The 19154-nt window shown below is 52.0% G+C and overlaps 1 protein-coding gene across 4 annotated transcripts in view; it reads left to right on the forward strand.

Moving 5' to 3' along the window:
* Positions 1-232: 232 nt before the first annotated feature.
* The window catches only part of BSN (bassoon presynaptic cytomatrix protein), a 70972-nt gene continuing 52050 nt past the window's right edge, over positions 233-19154 (forward strand). For all 4 annotated transcript variants that reach the window (XM_035338140.1, XM_035338141.1, XM_035338142.1 and 1 more), the window contains exons 1-2: positions 233-252; positions 14659-15040. In XM_035338140.1, the coding sequence (XP_035194031.1) occupies positions 14753-15040 (288 nt within the window). In that variant the 5' untranslated portion in view covers positions 233-252; positions 14659-14752. The remainder of the gene's footprint in view (positions 253-14658; positions 15041-19154) is intronic.

Raw genomic sequence — 19154 nt, forward strand, 5'->3', positions numbered from 1 at the left:
CAGTGCCAGACCCTGAGCACCCCAGCCCGTGTGCAAGCTGAGGAAAGCCAAAGGCGCCGTTACCCCCCTGCGTGATCCTTCCCAGCTTCCCGTTATGCAAGGAGGCAGCCTGGACGCCTTAGCCCCGTTGTGTGTTTGTATTTTGGTTCCCCACGGTCGCGTTCAGCAGGCTGCGCAGCGCGTGCACCGCGCGGAGGTTTCGGAGAGCAGAGGTAACGCGGCGTCCTCCCACCCGGCTCCAGCGCCCGCCGCTATTGCTGGAGGAGGTGGAGCGCCGCGACCCGAAGGAACGCACATCGGGTGTGGGTGCGATCAGACAGGAGACTTCCCCGTATCCCAACAGCCGAGTCCTGCTCTGCTCCTCCGCAGACGCCCCAGAGCACAAGGGATGAGCTGGTGTGGAGGCGCAGCCTGGTGGGCGTGTGGGGAGGTTGGTGGGGCTGAGCAGGGGTGGTCCCGAGCTCACAAATAGCCGGGGGCAGGGTGCTGGGTTGCTGGGGGTCCCAAGGAGCGGCTGTGGGGGCTGAAAAACCGTGCTTAATTCTTCTCCCCCGACCCCAAAACTGATATGAAAGCAGCAAAGCTGCAAACATTTTGGAAACGGAGGAGCGGTATTAGCAGAAAAGGGGAGGCTGGTGGCCAGCACGGCCCCACACGGTGCTGAGGGGATGCCGTGAGCCACGCACAGGTCCTGCGCTCACCGGCACGCAAGTGGCACTGGGCCTTTGGCAGCCGGTGGAGCCCGGTACAAGGACCAGGAGGGGGAAAGAGCATCAGAAATAGGGCTGTGAGAAGCGCTCTGAATTGGAGAAAACAGCTCAAGTTTGGGGGAATAAAATAAAATTAACAGTCGTGCAGCTCAGGTGCTGTGTGCTGCCTGTATGGCAGCTCCTGTGAGCCTGCTGGGTATTGCCTTCAGCGAGTACCACAGCAGTGCTGGGTGGTAAGGATGCGAATAGCAGCAGTTTAACAGAAATAAGAGAGATCAAGTTTCCCCATTTCTTTATAAACAGACGCTTTTCACGCTTTTCACAGGCTGGCACAGATAAGCAGCCACTGTCTGTTCTAACAAGACGGTGCTAGAAATAAAGCCACGAAGCGAGTCTATGACGGAGGCATCCCTGGCACGTCCTAAAGCTGGGCCTGCCTCTCCCGCTATATTAAAATAGCATTTTTCTGGCTTTTTGCTGACCTAAAGGCTGGCGCTCCGGAGAAGCTTGCTATGGTCCCACAATTAGAGAGCGCAACTTCATTTGTTACAGGATGTTTGGAGGGCCAAGGGGAGCCGGGGCTGGGGTCGGGCGAGGAGGGGAAAACCAGCTATGGAATATTTCAAGCCTATAAAACCCGCCTGAGTGGAACAGAAAGGGAGCACGCAATGGCTTACTTGGCTGACCGAGTCAAAACGTTTGCTCTGTCAGGGATCCCACCGGGCTGCTTTTCGCCGTGATGGGCAGGCTGTGTCAGCCGCAGCTGCCTGCAGCAGCGGGTGGGAATTGGATGGTTTTTAAGGCCCCTTCCAACCCAGCCCGTTCTGTGCTTCCCTCCAGCAGCCCTGGTTTTACGCCTCCCGCGGCTCTGACAGCAGTCCTGTGGCCGCTGGGTGCAGGGGGCACAGCTCGGGGTGCTGGAGCACCTCCGAAACCTCTCCTGTGAGCGTGCTCATCCATAGTCAAAATGCACGGCATCAGCTACCAGCGCCTTCATTTCCAAAAGCAGTGCACGGATCCACGGTCCCCTTGGCAGGTTCGAGTTTCCCGCTGCTGCCGTGAACCTCGGCATTGCTCCGCAGGCAGCCGCTGCGCGCTCTCTGCTTTTGCTGCCTGAGGAACTCGTGTGTGCGGCTGCTCCTGCTCACAAAGGAAAGTACAGGAGGGTTTGCAGGGCCTGATTTCCCTCCTTCCTCCCCGTGCCCATCTCAGGAATGCCGTCGGCCGTCTCCAGTTGGGTGCAGGCAGGTGTGTCCAGCAGCTGGGGGCAGCTCCCTCCCTGTGCACCCCGTGCTGCTTTCCAGCTTCTTTTCCTCCTCACCCTGCAGCAACAGCAGCTTCGTCCCCGAGCCTGGCGGATGCACCTTCAGAAGCAAACGCGATGGGGTGCAAATGATGCTTCCTTTTCTGGTGGGCTGCAGTGGGCTCCACGGCAATGGGAATCTGCTTTTTTTTTTTGCTAAACGGGGTCTGCAGGAGGAGCGGGGGCCCTGCAACGTGTTCCTGGGAGGGTCCTCGCCCCACCTACTGAGATTCAATGGGGACAGGGAATTAAGTGCCCTGGTGGTGTGGTATCTTGCTGGTTCTTGGCCTCTTACAGCTTACAAGCACGTGCTTGCTGTTGAAGGTAGACTCAGCATCTTCTCTGGGCTGGGGCAGGAGGCAGCGGCTCCCTGCTTGTGGTGGGCTCCCCAGAAGGCAGAGGAACGTTACCCACTGTGTCAGGGGAAGCTGCTGCTAAATGCAAACTTTTTTATGCCTGTCTGTGTGTTGTTTTTCTTTTTTCATTTTTTTTTTTTAAAGCCATCACAGCTTTTCTTGAGAAGGACAGCAGCAGTGTGACACAGAGCCTGGCTGCTGGCCCGGGGAGCTGAGGGGCTTTAGGAAGGCACAACCCAGAGCTGAGTTGTTGAAGCTAGCTAAATGACAACAAATGCATGTAAATGATGAACGTAACCAAGTGTAGGAAGCTTACCCAGGGGTGTGATGGGATAGATGACTGCACAAGGCTTAAATAAAAGCTTCACCTCCTCAAATATGCAGCTTCCCTCAGCTCCGAGCTACAGCTCTGCGCTGCGCAGCAGACGAGGGGTTTGCGTTGGCCTTATTTCCCACGAGGATGTGCTTAAGGAGCTCGGCGTGTTCCCTTTTGTCAAAAATGATTTAGCTGTATTTCTGGGTCGTTGTCTGTAGAAGAAAAATGTGCGTGTGTTTAACGCAGTGAAGTGCACGAGGCACCTTCCAGACCGAGGCACGAGGAGAAGCCCTGCCTGCCCTCCCTGCCCGGTCTGTGCCTCAGCCAGGACTGGGGCCGTGGGGGACGGGGGCAGCCGGTGACCGCAGCCGGTCCTGCCACCAGCACCGCATTGGGTCAGGGCCGGAGCTGCTGGAGATGGGGCAGGAGGTGAGGAAGGGATGTCTCATGGACACCGAGCCTTCCCACCAAGCATGGTGGTCAGGCAGTGGTTTCCCTGATCCACGAGGAGCTCTTTCTCTCCAGCTGAAGACTGGAGAGGTGCAACCTGCTGCCCAGCGTGCCCACAGGCTTCGCGGCTCTTGCAGCCTGGGCACGCAAGCTGAGAAGAGCCGTGTCCTGTGGTCCTCCTGCAGGGTTCCTCCTTTCTGCACAGCTCTCACGCAGCCGGGAGGCAGCAAATGGTGTCTGACTCAAAGCGAAGGCTGAAGTGTTTTGGGGCAGGTAGGGGCCGTGAGGTTCCTCGCCTGGCTTCAGGGACTGCCGGCACCACGGGCTCTGACGTGGCAAAGCAGTTGGCCGCTCCGAAAGCTTCCAGAGGAGGGTTTGTCAGTTCCTCTGAAAGCCACAGAAAAAAATGCCTTGGGCCAAGTGATGCTGGGCACTGACGTGACGAAACGTGGTGTTGCAGGTGGTCGGCCTGAAGCTGGCGTGCCCGTTTGCTCAGGCCCAGGACGGTGCAGTCACAGAAACGTACGCCGGCCTGCCGGGGCGGAGAGACTTCAAGAGGCCAGACGTCAACGGCTGAGAGCTGCCTTGGGACCTGGTTTTGACTTCCCTGCCAGCAGCATTTTGCTTTTCATCCCCCTGGGAGCGGCGGGGGCTCACGGGATTGCGGGCCCTGGGGCGAGCACCGAGGAGCTCAAGGGGAGCCGGGGCTGACGTGAGCTGCAGGAAGGGGGCTCCTGGCTCGTGGGGTCTGCTGGCACAACCACAGCACTCCTCAGACTTGTAGCCTGGGGAATGAGGGAATTTAATTGGGAGTTTGGCTTTATAATGGAGTTTGAGCTTTGTTAGGGGGTGTTCGGTGTACGTGGCCTCCCCTGACGTGCTCTTGGGGTTCTCCTCCTCAGGGTGCTCTACTCCTTGGAAGCTGTACGTGAGCATCAAGTCAATGTTAGGTGTCTTCTTTCGCTGTTTAATGAATTCAAAGGGTTCCTGTCCCTCTTGTCAGCACACCTGGGTCCGTAGCAGGCTCCCCCACATGGGAAAGAGCCTGTAGCTTGCTGCTTTCCTTTGTCAGCTGAGATGTGAGGACTACGAAGAGATTTTGCCATATTTAATGTCTGTGAAGGGATGAAATTATATATGGGAATTACTTTCAAAGATTGACATGTTGTAGCTGTTAACATTTTTTTTTTTTTTTTACCAGAAAAAAAAAGCAACACAAATTGCAGCATGAGAAAACCAGGAAAAGCATAGCATATTTTTTTCTTTCATCTCCTAAAGAAAACATTTCAGTTACTGATATGTGAAGCTATGAGTTACAAAGTAGGACTAGTCGAAATTTGAAAATGTATAGTAAGTTCTTAAGGGACTTGGTAATTTGCTTTGCTTTTTTGAAAGAAACAAATCAGCTGGTAATGCAAAGCTTATGAAAGGGTTGGGGAAAATGCAGTTCTGAGCTAGATCTTTTTCCACGTTGACTCCGAACTGTACTTTTTCCTTTGATGAAACATGAAATTACTTTTAATTTATTTTGTTCCAATCCCAGTTACATAAACTATTATTTGATTGTACAGCTGGACTGAAAAACTGTAGGAGGTCTCACATTTAGGATTTTGCTGCCTTTTTCTCATTAAGTCTACAGGCTGATTTCTTTAAATGCACCTATTAATCTTCTTACGGAGACAAATCGTTATTTGGTTGGGGGGGTCTTTTTTTTTTCTTTTTTTTTCTTTTCTTTATAAACTACACTCCAAGGTCAACTGGCAAAATAAGAGCCGATGCTTTGAAGCCTTTCCAGGTACGTCTGCAGTGCTACCAGGCAGTGTGATGAGAGCACGTGCTGACATGGCAGGCTGGATTTTATCTAGTTCTGTAGGCTGAAGCCCATCCCAGGCGGCCCTGCCACCAGGTACCTGCTTGCCGTGGGTTTGCCGTGGTGTCACCACAGGTGGCAGCAGGTTGGCACACACGTCCTGACCCGTGCCACCTCGCTGCCACCTGCCCACAGCCTCGTCCCCCAGTGGCTTGCCGTGGAAAGAGGTAATAGTGGTGTGGAGCTGGCACTGCTGTCCTAATGCACCCCTCGTGCTTGGCAGTAATCCCCGAGTCTCTGGCATGGAGCGGGACCTCTTTTCGGCTTTAATTCTGCAGCGTGTGTTGCACCCTTGGCATCAGTTGAGTTACTGCTTCAAGAACCCATAGCACAGTGATGCTTTCCATGCACTATGAGCTCGCTGCCGTGACCTGTGCTGGTGCTGTGTGAGGCTACGAGAGAAGTGTCAGCAGAACAGGAGCTCTGGGCTCTGTCCGTGGCAAAAAGCGCAGCCGCAGGCTTGCTCGGGCCTGTCCTGGAGAGAGGCCAGAGCAGGGAAGGCAGGGTTTCCGCAAGCACTTTTTTTCCTTGTGTGTGTTCCCCTGTGCTCGTGTGCCTGCCCTGTGAACCTTCAGCTTCGTGGCTGCCAAACGTGGGTGAAAGGCGGTGGTGTGCGGCCCTGGCCCTCCTTCAGGCCCCTGCACAGCCAAAGCAGAGCTGCTGCTTGAGCTCCAGCGAGCTTTTCCTGGATTCTACCAGCACAAAATAAAGGAGCAGAATCACGTTAATCCTCTCTTCCCTCCTCTGGCAGATCAGAATTTGGATGGATTTTTGTAAGAAGTTGTATTTTCTTGGTTTTCAGTCCAATCTACCTAGTATCAGGAAAATACACGCTTGGTGCGAGGGCTGCCAGGTGTGTGTGATCACAGTCATGTTTGTCCTGGTAGGACCACCTCTAGGACGTTCTGTTTGAAAGGTGTAGATTTTTCACTTATCTCCCTGTCAGCTTTGTCTCCTGCCCACCGATGATAAGCCACTGGAATTTGGGTTCCTTTCACCCGCTCCCAGCACGGAAACTGCACCGTCATGGGGCGAGGAGCTGGCAGGTCTCGGAAATGATTCCTTGGACTGCTGCCCTTGCCGACCTGTTCTGCTCCTCTCATTGCCTTCCAGCAGCGTCACTGAAGAGCGTGGGGAGACGGATGTCCGCCTGCTCTCGGAGCAGACCTGCGGGCTGCGTCCGCGCTGATACGAAGGTGGCAGATGTCTGCAGCAGATAGCGCTGGAGCACGTCGTGTCGGGGCCGGGCGGCTCCGCAGCCCTGCCGTAAATACTCCCGATGCCAGTCTGCGTGAGGAGGCAGTGCTGGATTCCACTTACATCGCTGTAAAGCATTCTGTGCTGCTCAGCATCTACCCCGGCTGACCCATTCTATTTAGGTAGGGTGGCTGTTTACTCCCAAAGAGCGGAATTTTCCAAGCCTTCTCCGTTTCCCCTCTTTCTGCAAGTTGTGTCTGCTTGGAAATCCTGCAGGTGGAGAGTATGGGGGTACGGGCAGGTTGTTTCCATGTGCATCATGTGTGGGGTGCCCCGAGTGCACCTCCTGTTCTCCTCTCAGTGCTAGGTCCGTGCCTGGGGCTCGGGTGGCAGCTGGGCATCCTTGTGCTTTGGACTTCCCATGTGGTCCTTTTTCAGAGCAGCCAAAGCCTGTTTACCCCTCGTTACCTTTATTAGACTTGGTTTCGACTGGTTACGCTAAATTATGATAGAACGTCAGTTCTTGTAGAACCAGGAAGGTGGTACCTATTCCTCACTTGTAAGCCATCGTTTACCTTGGCTTGGAAAAAAAAAAAAAGGTATCCAGAAACATCTCTCTGGGAGAAAACTCAAAAGAAGCAACTCCTTCGGAATTCCTCTTGTACTTTGTTTTATCTGCCTGTCTTGTCTTGAAGCATCTCCTAGCTGCACCAGTTATTAGATTAGGATCTAATTCCTCTTGGCTGTACAACTCGGTTTCATCAAACCAGTGTCAATAATTGCCAGCTTAATTTTATTTGTTATTAACTAAAAATGCAATCCAAAACACTCTGAATTAACAAATTATCATGTGGGTTTTTTTTCTTCGAAACATGGAAACAAAGTCAAATAGCTGCTTTGTGTAGTAATCAAACGCTGCATCTGAAATCCAGCTCAGGGAGCAAACTCCCTAGGCCTGAGTTTTACCTGCTTCCCTTCCTGCAAGGCTGACGGCCGTTCAGGAGGGCTGTGAGGATGGTGGCATCAAATGGGCAGGTGAGGCTTGCCCTTCGGGGACAGATGGCCAGGTCTGAGGTGTGTGCGGGGACAAAGCGTCTCAAAGAGCCTGTGAAGCCTGGGTACGTGATGTTTTTTCTTTGATCCTGTAAAGGTTTTGGCAGGGGAACTTCAGACTCTGGTTTCAGAAGCGTGTTTAAACTGAACGTCCTGAAATACCAAATTTGATGGTGTCTCTTAGCGGCATAGCTAGCGTATTATCCTTTAGTTTTGCTTTCTTTCCTACTGTAAATACCACATTCTCACACACAAACGTTTATTAACTCTGAGCTGGGTTTGCTGCTGGTGGCCGGGCTTCCAGCTGAGACCTCCAGGCAGCGCTGCCCTGAGGTGGGCAAACAGCCCTGCGCCCGCAGCCTGCCGGCAGCTTTGCCAAGCACCCTTCAGCACGTCGTGGGGGGCACGGGGCGATCCCCGCCTGCTCAGTCGTGCGCCCAAACGCTCTCTTCTCCTGATGGCTCCTCCACACCAGAGGCGTCAGCTCTCCTGGTACCCTGAGGCAACCGAGGCTGGTTGAGGACCTGAACAGCATGGGGAAAAATCGGGGGGGGGGGCGATTCCGTGACGGAGGAGATGCTGCAAGGTGCAAAGACACAGCTGCGGGATGGTGCAGGGGGCATTTTTCACAGAGGCATGTGCAGAAATGTTGGGTATCGCGCTTTGTTTGCTGGGCAGGAGGAGGCGGCCAGCGGTCGGGCTCTCAGGCTGGGGCTTGCTGCAGCTACCTGGAGCTGTCCGCCTCCCCGCAGCACGCCATCCTCATTTCCTCTTGTATCGCAAGCACCGGGGCTGTTTTAACAAGGTTTTCTTTCCTTTCTCTAAAAATCTACATTGGTCTCTTTCTGGTAAGTCATTACTGCCTCTTTTTTTAGGAGTGCTTCTCTTCCTGATGGATCTTCCTCTTTTTTTGTGCCTGAAATGAATGTTGTTTCTCATGCCGAGCTCAGCTCAGTTGACTCAAGCTGTCATGGAGATGGATAATGATACATTTTTTGCATCAGCTTTTAATTTGGGAGCACGGGTGGAACTCATCCAAAAAAGGTCCCTGCAGCCTTTCTGGCTTCTGAGTGACAGGATACGAACCCGCTGCTGCCGGGGGGGCACAGGAGCGTGGGGAGCCGTGGGTGCTGTGGAAGGGACCATGAACGCAGTCCTGGTGGAGCCAGACCCCCAGCCAGGTCTCTCAGTGCCCGGCAGCAGCGAGCCTCTATCTCCGTTGGGGTACTTCCCCACAGCAGGCCAAGAGCTGCAGAAACCCCTCCAGGTCCTTGACTGCATCGAGCCTGCAGCTCAAAAGGGAGCCTTGCAAAAACAGATTTCTGTGCCACTCTCCAGGGGGGCAGGGGGGGAAAGCCAGCAGCAAGTCAAGGGAACAGGCAGGCTGCCTCTGCTCTTCTGTTTGAATTGGTTTCCAGAATGTGATTTTCCCAAAATAACTTAATTGTGTATTATTATTTTTTTTTTTGGAGAATGTTCTATATTTGTTGATGAGCATTAAATTGACATTTTCTGAGGACTGTCCAAAACAGCTCCAAGAACGCTTTCCGGAGTGGCAGTACCTCATTCGGAGCCCGTTGCTGTGCCTGGTTATGGCTGTCTCATCTTGTGTGCGTTACTCTGCACTTCCTGACCTTGGATGTCACCTGTCATGCCGTTACGAGACATCAAGTTCAGGAGAGCCTTCTGAAGCTTTTGGCATTCATTTTCATCTTTGAATACTCTGAATAAATTTGTGTAGATCAGCAAACTTCTCCCTTTGCTGTTTGCCTCCTTCCCAGGACGTTTCTGAGCTACCCCATTTATCCCACCCTATATCACCAGTTACCAAAACCTGACCATTTACCTCTGTGCTCGACTTCCTAGGTCTTGTTCAGCTGTTAATCCACAAGACTGTTTCCTCTTACTTGACCATGTTTTACTTCTTTTTTTTTTCTTTCCTTCTTTCTTGGTAAGATCCTTTGACTTTGCCAAAAGCTGTCTGCAAGCGGAAGGGCCTTTTCTTGAGGTCCATCTCCTTTGTGCCTTGACTTCTCCACCAATATCCTCCAGATCTGTGAGCCGTGAATTTATGAGAGCTTGTTGATTGCCAGCGGGCCTGTTCCTCCACGTGCCTCCCGATCCGGTCCCTTGCTGCGGTTTGATCTGCCTGGCTGGTGCAAGCAGCCGTCCTGCTGGATTGTGCTGCCGCAGGTCTCGCCGAGCCCTTTTGGAGGACGGATGGCGTGTTCAGCACTTCCCACTTCTCTGATGCTGGCACCGATTTAAGCAATGGGTTGTGCAGCACGCTGGTAGTTCAGCAGGTCTGTATTTGATTTACTGAAGAACTCGTAGGTGCGTTCTGCCGAGCCCCAGTGATTTGTTATTATTCATTTTATTGATTTTTGTCCCAGCATTTCTCCTACAAACGCTTTTCTTGAGGCAGTTTTTCAGACTAGCCCTGTATATAAAAAACAGTTCTGATGCAGGAACCTCCTTAAATTTCTCCTTAGCAAACAGCATTGCAAAGGTTGGATTTATCTTCTCTTTCATTCTTGTGTTCCCTGAATATTTCTATTGCAACTCAATCATCTTTTGGCTTTATAGGTTCTCTGGCAGATTTCCAATTTCTGAAGTTTTAGAAATTCTCAGCTTTTTGGCCCAGTTCACAAGTTCTTCTCAAGGGCTCTCTGTGTGTTTTATTAGTGTTTTAAATGCATTTGCCAGAATTTGTTCTTTTTTGGATTTTTTCTCACGAAGGTAAAGCTTTTGGTTTTTGAAGGTTTGTTTTTTGTTCCTGTGGCCTTCTCAGCCACGGCAACTTCCCTTTCTAACCCTCTCAGCTGCTGCCTCTAACTTCTTTTTAACAAGCTTTCTCACCACCTCTGAGTTTCTTGGACTTAAATCTAAATGCTGTAGTAGGTGTGTATTTGTTTTTTCCAGCCTGGGAACAGACTGAAGCTGTGTCTGACCTGGTCACTGTCACTGCTAGTCCCTGGTGGCAGCGTTGGTGCTGAAGTTGGATCCTGCCTTGCCGTCGGGACCAGCTGACAACCTCACAGTAGCTCACATGGCTGCTGTTAAAATCAGAGAGACTCGAGAGGGGGAATCGTGTAATTGCAGATTTACAAGATAAGCTATCGTAAACCATGTGCCATAAAAATTCCTTAGTTACGTGCCACGGTTCAGCTTCTGGCTTTTCTGGCACTTCCCTGACAGGGTACGATACTGAGTGCTGGTAGCTGTGCTGGGGGGGCCCAGATGATTGCCCCAGTGAAGGGAATCCTTGCGCAGGAGCTAGAGCGTGTTCTTAAGCATGGGGAGAGGCACATCAGTGGTGCTCAGTCCCAGGAAGGGTGCCTGGCAGAAGTTGCATCTTACTTGACAGGGACTGAGCAGCCCTGGAGCACGAAGCTGCAGGAGAACTGGGTTTTTCCACTGCTCGCAAAAGTAATTCATTAAACACCGTGACCTTTCACAAGAGTGCTTGTGTTAGCATCTAATAAAATCCCTCCTGACAGTTCCCAGTCACCGTTTCATGTCTTCTCTTCTGCAGTCTTTTCCCCCGACCTCTCTGGAGCAGAATTGTTTTGTGGCATTCCCTGGTTTTAAACCCTCCATCATACACAGTTCCAGCATGGAGTTCATCGGGTGTGCACATAAGTGTACCCGAGCCAGGGGCAGCTGTATTTGAGCTGGTGCTGATGTTTAATTCTGTAACTGCTTTTTTTTGTCCAAGCAGAGTGTAGTCCAGAACTCCCCGTGTCAGACGCAGAGCCTTCAGAGCCGTGAAGCTATCGACAGCAATGTTCCTGAGCTCTGCAGATGTTTCAGCAGTGCTAGCATGAGATTTTTGGTGCATAAAGCCCGAACTGTAGGCTCTCCGTGTCAGGCAGTTCTTCTGTTGGCCCATTGAAAGGTTGCACACCCTATTTTCTCGTCTGACCTGGCAATGGGTAGTATATACCGACTAAAATTTGGTATTATCCTCCGCGATTCCTGTGCTGAACCATAGGCACTAGAAATTATTTAAGTCACAAGCACCTCAAACCCGGCGCCATTTCACCTAGAGCGCAGTTCCCCTTGTTCAGCTTCCTCTGCTTTCCTAAATAGGTTCTATTCACCCATTCTTAAAATCAGTCACGTGAGCGCTCACATCAGGTTTCAGTCAAACCAAGTAGGTCAAATCTGCGCTCGTAGCAGAGCAGCTCCAGTTCCTGGTTGTTAACCAAGCCTCCATCTTTCGGCTGGGAGCACCTGCACGTTTCCCCTCTCGTGCCTTCTCTGGGTTTTTCTTCTCATCACCTAGGTTTTATTGCAGGGAAACAGTCATTCGGGTTCCCTCTTTTTTTTTCTGCTAGCGCAGGAGACTTGCTCGTCCCCGCTCTCTCGTCGTCGGTGCAGACCTGAAGCTGGGAGGTCTCGTCCGCAGACACACCCAGCGCTTTGGAGCCGTGCCCCCAGCCGGCAGGAGGGCTGCTGTGGAGGTGGGAGCTGGTACCCAGCCTGTGCAGGGTGAGCGGAGCAGGAGGCGCCTGGGTGCAGTGGCAGGTAGGGGCTGAGGACAGGGGAGAGCCGCTGCTCTTCTCTCTCGAGCTTCCCGTGTAAGACGCCGCAGCCAGGCTGGGTTAACAGCCACGGGTGTCCACGTTCTGTAATGTCATTAGTGCGCAGTCTTACAGCAAAGGCGCTGGCAGCGGTGCCACAGCTGTGTGCCAAAGGACCCGTCGATACACCTTGGGATGCTGGTTGCAGGCCTGGGTCTCGTCTGCAAAAATTTAGTGGCTGCAATGAACCTGCTGAGTTAAATGAGAGCAATTTCCTCCTGCTTAAAGCTAGGAATTCCCAGACAGGAAGGCTGTACCGATTTAAGGGGAAGGGGTGGCAATCCAGTGCTATTTTATCGCGTTGTTTTCATCTTTCCCTAAAGCTGATGACATCTCTTCACAGAATCTGCCGTGCTGTCAGAAGTTGGGCTTACGGCAAATCATTTTTTTATGAAATTGAACTTTAACCAGCACACTGAAAGTCTAACATTTGTTTGGGCTGTAAATAGTGCTTTATTTTTAAAGCCTTCCCAATTCTTGTTATTTCAATGAAAAGCTGACATTTTTACTGAGGGGAAAAAACAGACAGATTTTTTTTTTTAAATAAATAAATCAGAGGCGCTGTGACATCGTACATCACCGAATGGGGTTTGTGGAGAGCCGTTCTGCCCCCAGCTTTCCATTGTGCTCTTCGTGATCCCGATGGTGCTCCCCCTGCCCGCCCTCCTCCCGGACAGGCAGGGGGCCGCTGGCACGGTGGATTAACAGAACTGCTCGCCTGACCTCCTACCGATAACTCGTTAGTGGGCAGCGTAATAAATGGAAGCCTTGGTGGTATAATTCTTAATGAGCCCAGTCAAAGGCACTTGGTATTTTTTTCCTAGACAAAATTATAACCCTCGATAAAAGTAAAAGTGATGATGAATGTTTGGAGTCTGCAGAGACGTTTGGCTTTGCCCGGTGCTCTGATTAAACAATTAGGGTTGTGCAAAATCCGAACAGCCCCCATCAAATGGGTGAAATCCTGCCTTATTAAGGCACCTCAATGCAATCTCTTGTGAGCAGCACTGGAGGAGGCTTCCTTTGGAACCGGTTAGCAGCCTGATGCAGGTGGCCAGGTAGCTTCTCAGGTGCATGCCGTTCTGTGAGTGAATGAGGGCCGTGCTTTGGTGACGGGACTGGGTAGGTCAGGCTGGTGGTGGGACCTGGTGGTCTTGAAGACCTCCCCTTTGGTTCAGACCCTATAAACACCAGCTGGGCTGGTTCCAGGTTAATACTCCCAGGCTTACAGTTAATTTAGGAGCCATATCTGACAGACCAGGCGACTCCCTTTTGGTCCTAAAACATCACGGGCACGTTGGCTGGCACAGGTGGGAGCCCAGCCTGCAGCACGGGGTCCCCACCTGCCTGGAGTGGTTGTACATTACCAGGGGGTCGTGGTGCTGCTGCCTGCACCTCCTTGCACCTGGACGGAGGAGGGGAGCCAGGACAGCACTTTCTGTTTTGATGAGAAAGGCACTCGAGCTAAATTAGGCAGGCTGTGAGTGCTGCTAGCACCAGCTGCAAAATGGGGTGATAACCACATAACTGCGCCGTTTCCACTCGCTTTCCTGGATCAGGAACTGACCCAGCCGAAACCCAGCACGGTGTGCAAGTGCCACTCTTTGCTCTTCAGTCTGGAGCAGCTCAGTTCCTCCCTTATTGCCTTGCTTTATTGCGTGATTCCTCCTTGCAAGAATGGGATTTCAGCCTGCAAATTCCCAAAGTGCTGTTTTAATATTTATTTTCATCTGAGCGCCTATTACTGTGGCAACATGGACTTTGAATTTCATTAGTTTTATGCATTTAAGTTCCCTTTTTAAACCCTCATAAGGTCAGACCCCACGTGGATAAATCATGAATTTATTACATTTGAGATTCTGGGTAATATTTTTCCTTAACAGCTGCAGATGACAGGTAGGAAGGGCACCAAGGCTTCTGCCTTCTTGAGAAATATTTGTGGGCGTTATCGGTAAGCACGTGCACCAGATTCCAGGGCTTTTAGGCAGCAGAATAATTACATAAGCTCCCGTCGCAGAGGCATTCTTGAAAGCAAAGCACTCTGGGCTCCGAGCAGCGCAGCAAGGCACGGGTCGGGGTGTGCAGGGCGCAGGGCCGTGCTCTGGCACGGGTTAAATCCAGCACCTGGGCGGCCCAACAAGGGGGGAGGCTGGGCGCCAGCGCAGAGCCATTAAGCTCTTTAAGTGCTGTCCTTGGGAGTACCAGGAGAGCTGCTCCTAGTACTTAAAACTCCCATGTCTTCTGGGGAAGGGAGGTGTAAGGGAGGGGTTGCTACAGGCACAGCTCCCTGAGCGTCCCACTGCTGCTTTTCTCAGGGCTTGGCCTTCCACAGGTGGTGGTCTTCCGTAGATAAGTCTCTTCTCGGTCTTAAAAGGCTCCAAAACGTGGGTTGTGAGGGGGCGGCTTAGCGTGCTTCGGCCAGCCTGGGGTCTGCAGACCTGGGGGTTAAGGTTCCTGCTGGGGGTGCTTGCAGGGAGCCCGTGGCTGGCTGGGCACCGAGCCGCCAGGCTGCCCGCGGGCATCTTCTGGGCAACTTTCTGCCCAGCGTTCAGCTCCGAGTACGCGGAGTAATTCAATTGCACCGCTGCTCGGTTCTGTAAGGGAAAGTTCAAATCATGCTCTGTTTTGTAAGATAAAGCGCATCCTTCTGCCGACCTGAGCAATTTACCTCGTCTGCAAAAAGGTTTTGCTGTGCCTCCATCAGCTGAGCCGGGACTTTGGGGAAGGAGAGGGTGCTTGGGGGAAGGTGATGAGTTTGTTGGCTGTGCTCACTGAAATCACTGAACCTTGGCTCACAGATGTGTTTTCCTGGCATTTCAGCACGCCGAGGAGACCGGAGCAGCTGGACCAGGCGGCGGGACAGCGGTCTGCGTTCCCCTCGCTGGCACCGGGCTCAGAAAGCCCCCGGGAGATGCGCGGCCGCGGGCAGGCGGAGGGACAGCGGAAGATGCTCCAGGTGGATGCACGGGGCCAGAGAGCGGGGCGGTCGCCCTCCGCGTCGCCCGAGCGGGGCAGCACCCCCACCTCGCCCTACTCGCTGCCCCAGATCGCGCCCCTGCCCAGCAGCACCCTCTGCCCTATCTGCAAGACGACGGAGCTCACCTCTGCCCCCAGCCAGCCCAACTACAACGCCTGCACCCAGTGTCACAGCAAGGTCTGCAACCAGTGCGGCTTCAACCCCAACCCGCATCTCACCGAGGTAACGCCTCTGTCCCCCCAGCCCTGCTGTTCAGGTTCTTTATGCGCGTGGTTGAAGGTCTGTGGGCCGTGAGGGAGCGTGGCAGTCGTGGGTTCCTTCCCCCAAGAAATTGCACCTTTGCTTTTGGCAGCTGCACAGCGTTGGAGGCATTGCTGTTGGGCAGTTCTCTGCCGGCCAGTCAGTGGGTAATTGCAGTGACCTGAGCTGTAACGAGGCGCAGGGGAGGTAAGGTAGTGAAAGGGAAGGGCTAGCCTAGCGCTGAGGTTCAGCCTCTGGCTGGGGCTTCTTGGTGGGACCCAAGGTGTGTGTGGCTGAGAGGAGGCCCTACGCGTGAAGCTGCACTGAACTCGCGGGGCTCAACAGTAGGAGGTGAGGAGAGCAGCAGCTGGCGGTCCTGGGGTGCTGAATGTCACAGCCGCCACAGGAGATGGTGGTTTTGGGGTGGGTGGATTGCTTCTGGCTTCCTCGTCCTCAGTGGCCAGCGTTAATCAGCTGAGTGGTGTTTTTTACTGTTGCAAAGATGCATTTATCTCCATGGAGATCACAATAAGGTCTCAGATCCCAGCAGAAGGCTCCGTAGAGGTTGCAGGATTCCCGTTGCAGGTGCCCCAGGAGCTTCACCACAACTAGCAGAACCCAAGGGTTGTCCAGCGGAGGTGTTTGCTTTGTCGTCCCCTTCAAGGGACTGGCTGCGGGGGGACAGCAGCTGCCGCCTGGGGTGACTTGCTTTCCTTGTTTCCATTGTTACTTCTGCAGCTATCACACGATGGCACAGAAAGGTGCCTGAAGTAATCTGGTGGCAGTGAGAAGGGCGAAAGGGAGGCAGCTTGCAGGTTTACATGGTTGCTGTACCCCTTGGTGATAGGAGTCAAGTTATTGCAGTCGCAGAACGGCTGAGGCTGGTGGGGACCTCTGGGTCCCCTGCCCCCTACCAAACAGGGACACCAAGAGCAGGTTGCCCAGGACCACGTCCAGGCAACATTTGAAGATCCCTTCCATAATGCGGGGATTTGGGGAAAAGCCACAGAGCGAGCCAGAAGCAAGCCAGGGTGTTTCGGCACAGGGATGGGAATGGACAGGTGTAGCCGTTTTTCTGGAGCAGCTCTGAAATCCATACCTCTGCTACAGCCACTGCTGATGTCTGAGTTTTGGGGTCAGTGCCCCGTGTACCCTCTGCCACGCAGCCCAAGGTGGGCACCAGGAGCTCGGTGGTACTGGGGAACCGGGAGCCCTCCTCACGGTGGGTCATTGCAGCAGCTCCTGAGCATCCCTCACCGCCAGAGGTCATCTCATCTGACTTCTGCTCAAAGCAGAGATCGAGTGAGGTAGCTCAGGGTTTTATCTGGTTGGGTCTCAAACACTTCCAAGGATGGCGACTGAGCCTGCTGCACTGCTTGCCTGTCCTCGGTACAAAACCTTTTCCTATATCCAGTCTGATCCCTTAAGCCCAGCAGGTGCAGCAAGGTTGGGGCACGGTGTTTCTGATGATGTGATTTCCTGTGGTTATATTTTCCCGTTGTGTTTGCTTACAAGTAAATCCATTTTCACAGGAATAGTTCACGTCTCTGCTCTGTGGCTGGGGTAGACACATCTTTCCAACTTCTCTTTCTGCTTTCAAGGCTCATAAGCAGGACTAAATCATCAGAAATGTCAAATTCTCTAAGAAAGCCGAAACCAAGGGAACAAAAACTGTTTTACGCAGTACATCCTCTTCTGCACAATCTGTGGCCTGCCAGAAACCACAAGTGTGGTGAGATGAGAGCTCCGCCGCTCGCTTGGCGTGGTGCAGCCGCGGGTAGCGGTTTCTGAAACCCTTGTGGGAGCCACAGGGTGTTTGTATAAGGTGTTTGTATAAGCTTGGCGTGTCTCTTAATATATATAAAACACATGTATGCCCACACGTAAAGAAATAACAGCAGGGTTAGTGTGTGGGAGCTGCAGGCTGTCAGGCTCCATCCTGTCACTTCTAAAGCAGATGTCTCAGACTGTACCCCTAGCAAAACACCTGAACCCTGCAATTAGGTGATACTTTATGCTCCAAAGGATGCACGTTTTTTAAAAAACACTTCTATTTCATTATTTTTTTTTCCTATGGCTTGATGATCATTGTATTTTAAAGGCAAGTCATGCGTTTATATCGTTACTGAGCAGTTGGCCTCGTGGCGTCTTGCAGTGGCGTCTCGAGCTGATTGCTTGCTGAGCAAAAATATCCCCCGTTTGGTTTCTTGTTTGTTGTCTTTGCATTTCTTTGAGCATCAGCTCATTCTTGTCTCGCGGGGCTGGGGAAACAGACGTTCCTGTCCCCTCTCTGTGTCGCTTGGAGTTTTACACGCAGATAATCAGATTCTTGCTCAAAATAAATGCTGTCGTAGCTCTCAATTCTGTCGCGTGCTGGTGTGCCAGTTTTCCCGTTCATTCACTAATTTTTCTGAAGGTCAGTGCTCTGCGCTAGGTGGTTATTTTAAGCCTGGGGAAATTTGAAGCAGGGAGCTACTAGAGCGTCGTTACAGACTGGAAGTGAAACGTGAAGAAGTAACGAAATAATGTGGTAAAATTTATCAGTTTACTCCTACTCCCATGTATGAAATAGGCTTTTGAATGGAAATGGAGTGTTTCAAGTGCAGTCTTGCAGTCCTAATGCTCTGCTTGGATTTTTTAAATTTCTGGTTGAAACTTTTCCTAATTTTCCTCTGGCTTTGAGGATGTATTTATTTTTTGTCAGGCTGTTCTGCTGGACCGCCCTGGTACTGCGGCCATCTCCTCTGTGCAAATAGCTTGGCTTCAAGCTAGCACAATAGGTTTAGCAAATCTTTTTTCTCCATCTTTTGCTTTGTAATGCTGTTCTTGTGGCTTCTGCCTGATCCCGCACATGCTCATCTGATTGGATTTGCTCTGTTTGGTATAATGAGGAGGCAGGCATCCTGTCTGTTCCTTGTGGGGTTTGAAGTGTCATAGCACGTTGCTAATTTGGGAATTGAATTTCTTCAGTATTGTCTTAATTTTATTTTGGGGTTGCTTTTAATTCATTTCCTACCCATCCTAAATGATAGCTGTTTTTTTTTTTTTAAAAAAAAAAAAGGTTTTGATTTTAATCAAGAGCAGTGGCACAGCATTAAAATACGTGCTTTAATTTGTGTTAAATGATGCTCACATCTGATAGGTTTGCTCAGGACTGTTTCAGGATCGTGGGGAATCTTTGCATTCTTCCTTATGTCTCTGTTGTGCTTTTTTTCAATATAAATGATGTTCATCAGACACAGTTTCAGAAGTATTCAAATGCACTCAGTAGATTTTGATTATTTTTTTTCCCCCTGAGCATGTTTATATGTGTACGGCCTTCACCAGATTCCTTCTTTGTCAAACCCCAGCTCTGGTCAGGAGGACGAGGAGCGTGGCGGCCGGCTTCCAGCAGCGGAGGAGAGGCTCTCGGTGGCTCCCGGGCTGGCTGTGCCGGGAGGAGACAGCAGCTGTGCTGGTTCAGCTAATCACTTCACAAAGAAAATGAAGGCTGAAAGCCACAGGAATCATGAAGGTGCTCGTGTGCTGCTCTTCCTAGAGCCGATTGCTGCACTCGGCGTTTTCTTGGCAGGTGAAGGTGCCGCCGTGCCCAAACGGTGCAGCCCCCGGTGTGCGGGCGTGGTGGCATTGCGCCCTGGCAAGGCGCACGGAGTGGGTCAGGTCCCCCGTTCTGGGATGGCTTCCGAGGTAGCTGCATCACGAAGAAGGAAAAACCAGAAAAAGCAATCTGTCGTTGCTGTTGCTTTGCAGATCCAGGAGAAATTTTCCACTGGGTCAGGTTGGGTGGAAGGAGAGACACGCTTGCTTGATCCTGAGTTGGCTGTTTGCTTTCGCACAGCTTCAGCCAGCTCTGAATGTGATTGCAGGGAATAATGCTGGGTTTTGGGGTGTGAAAATTTTGACGGGACTCCTGAATCTCTCTTCCTGGACCAACAGGTTGTGTGCACGTATTCCCTTCCTTGCTGATGACCTTCACCTCTTAATCCCCTTATCTGTGCGCCGAGCATGCCAGTCCCCACTTCATCCCGTGTCTGCAGCGTCGCAGCGAGGTGCTGCCGTCACCTCCTAGCTGCGCCTTTTTTTAAACTTATTTATG

Source organism: Oxyura jamaicensis, chromosome 12 (assembly GCF_011077185.1).
Source record: "Oxyura jamaicensis isolate SHBP4307 breed ruddy duck chromosome 12, BPBGC_Ojam_1.0, whole genome shotgun sequence".
Taxonomy (NCBI): Eukaryota; Metazoa; Chordata; class Aves; order Anseriformes; family Anatidae; genus Oxyura; species Oxyura jamaicensis.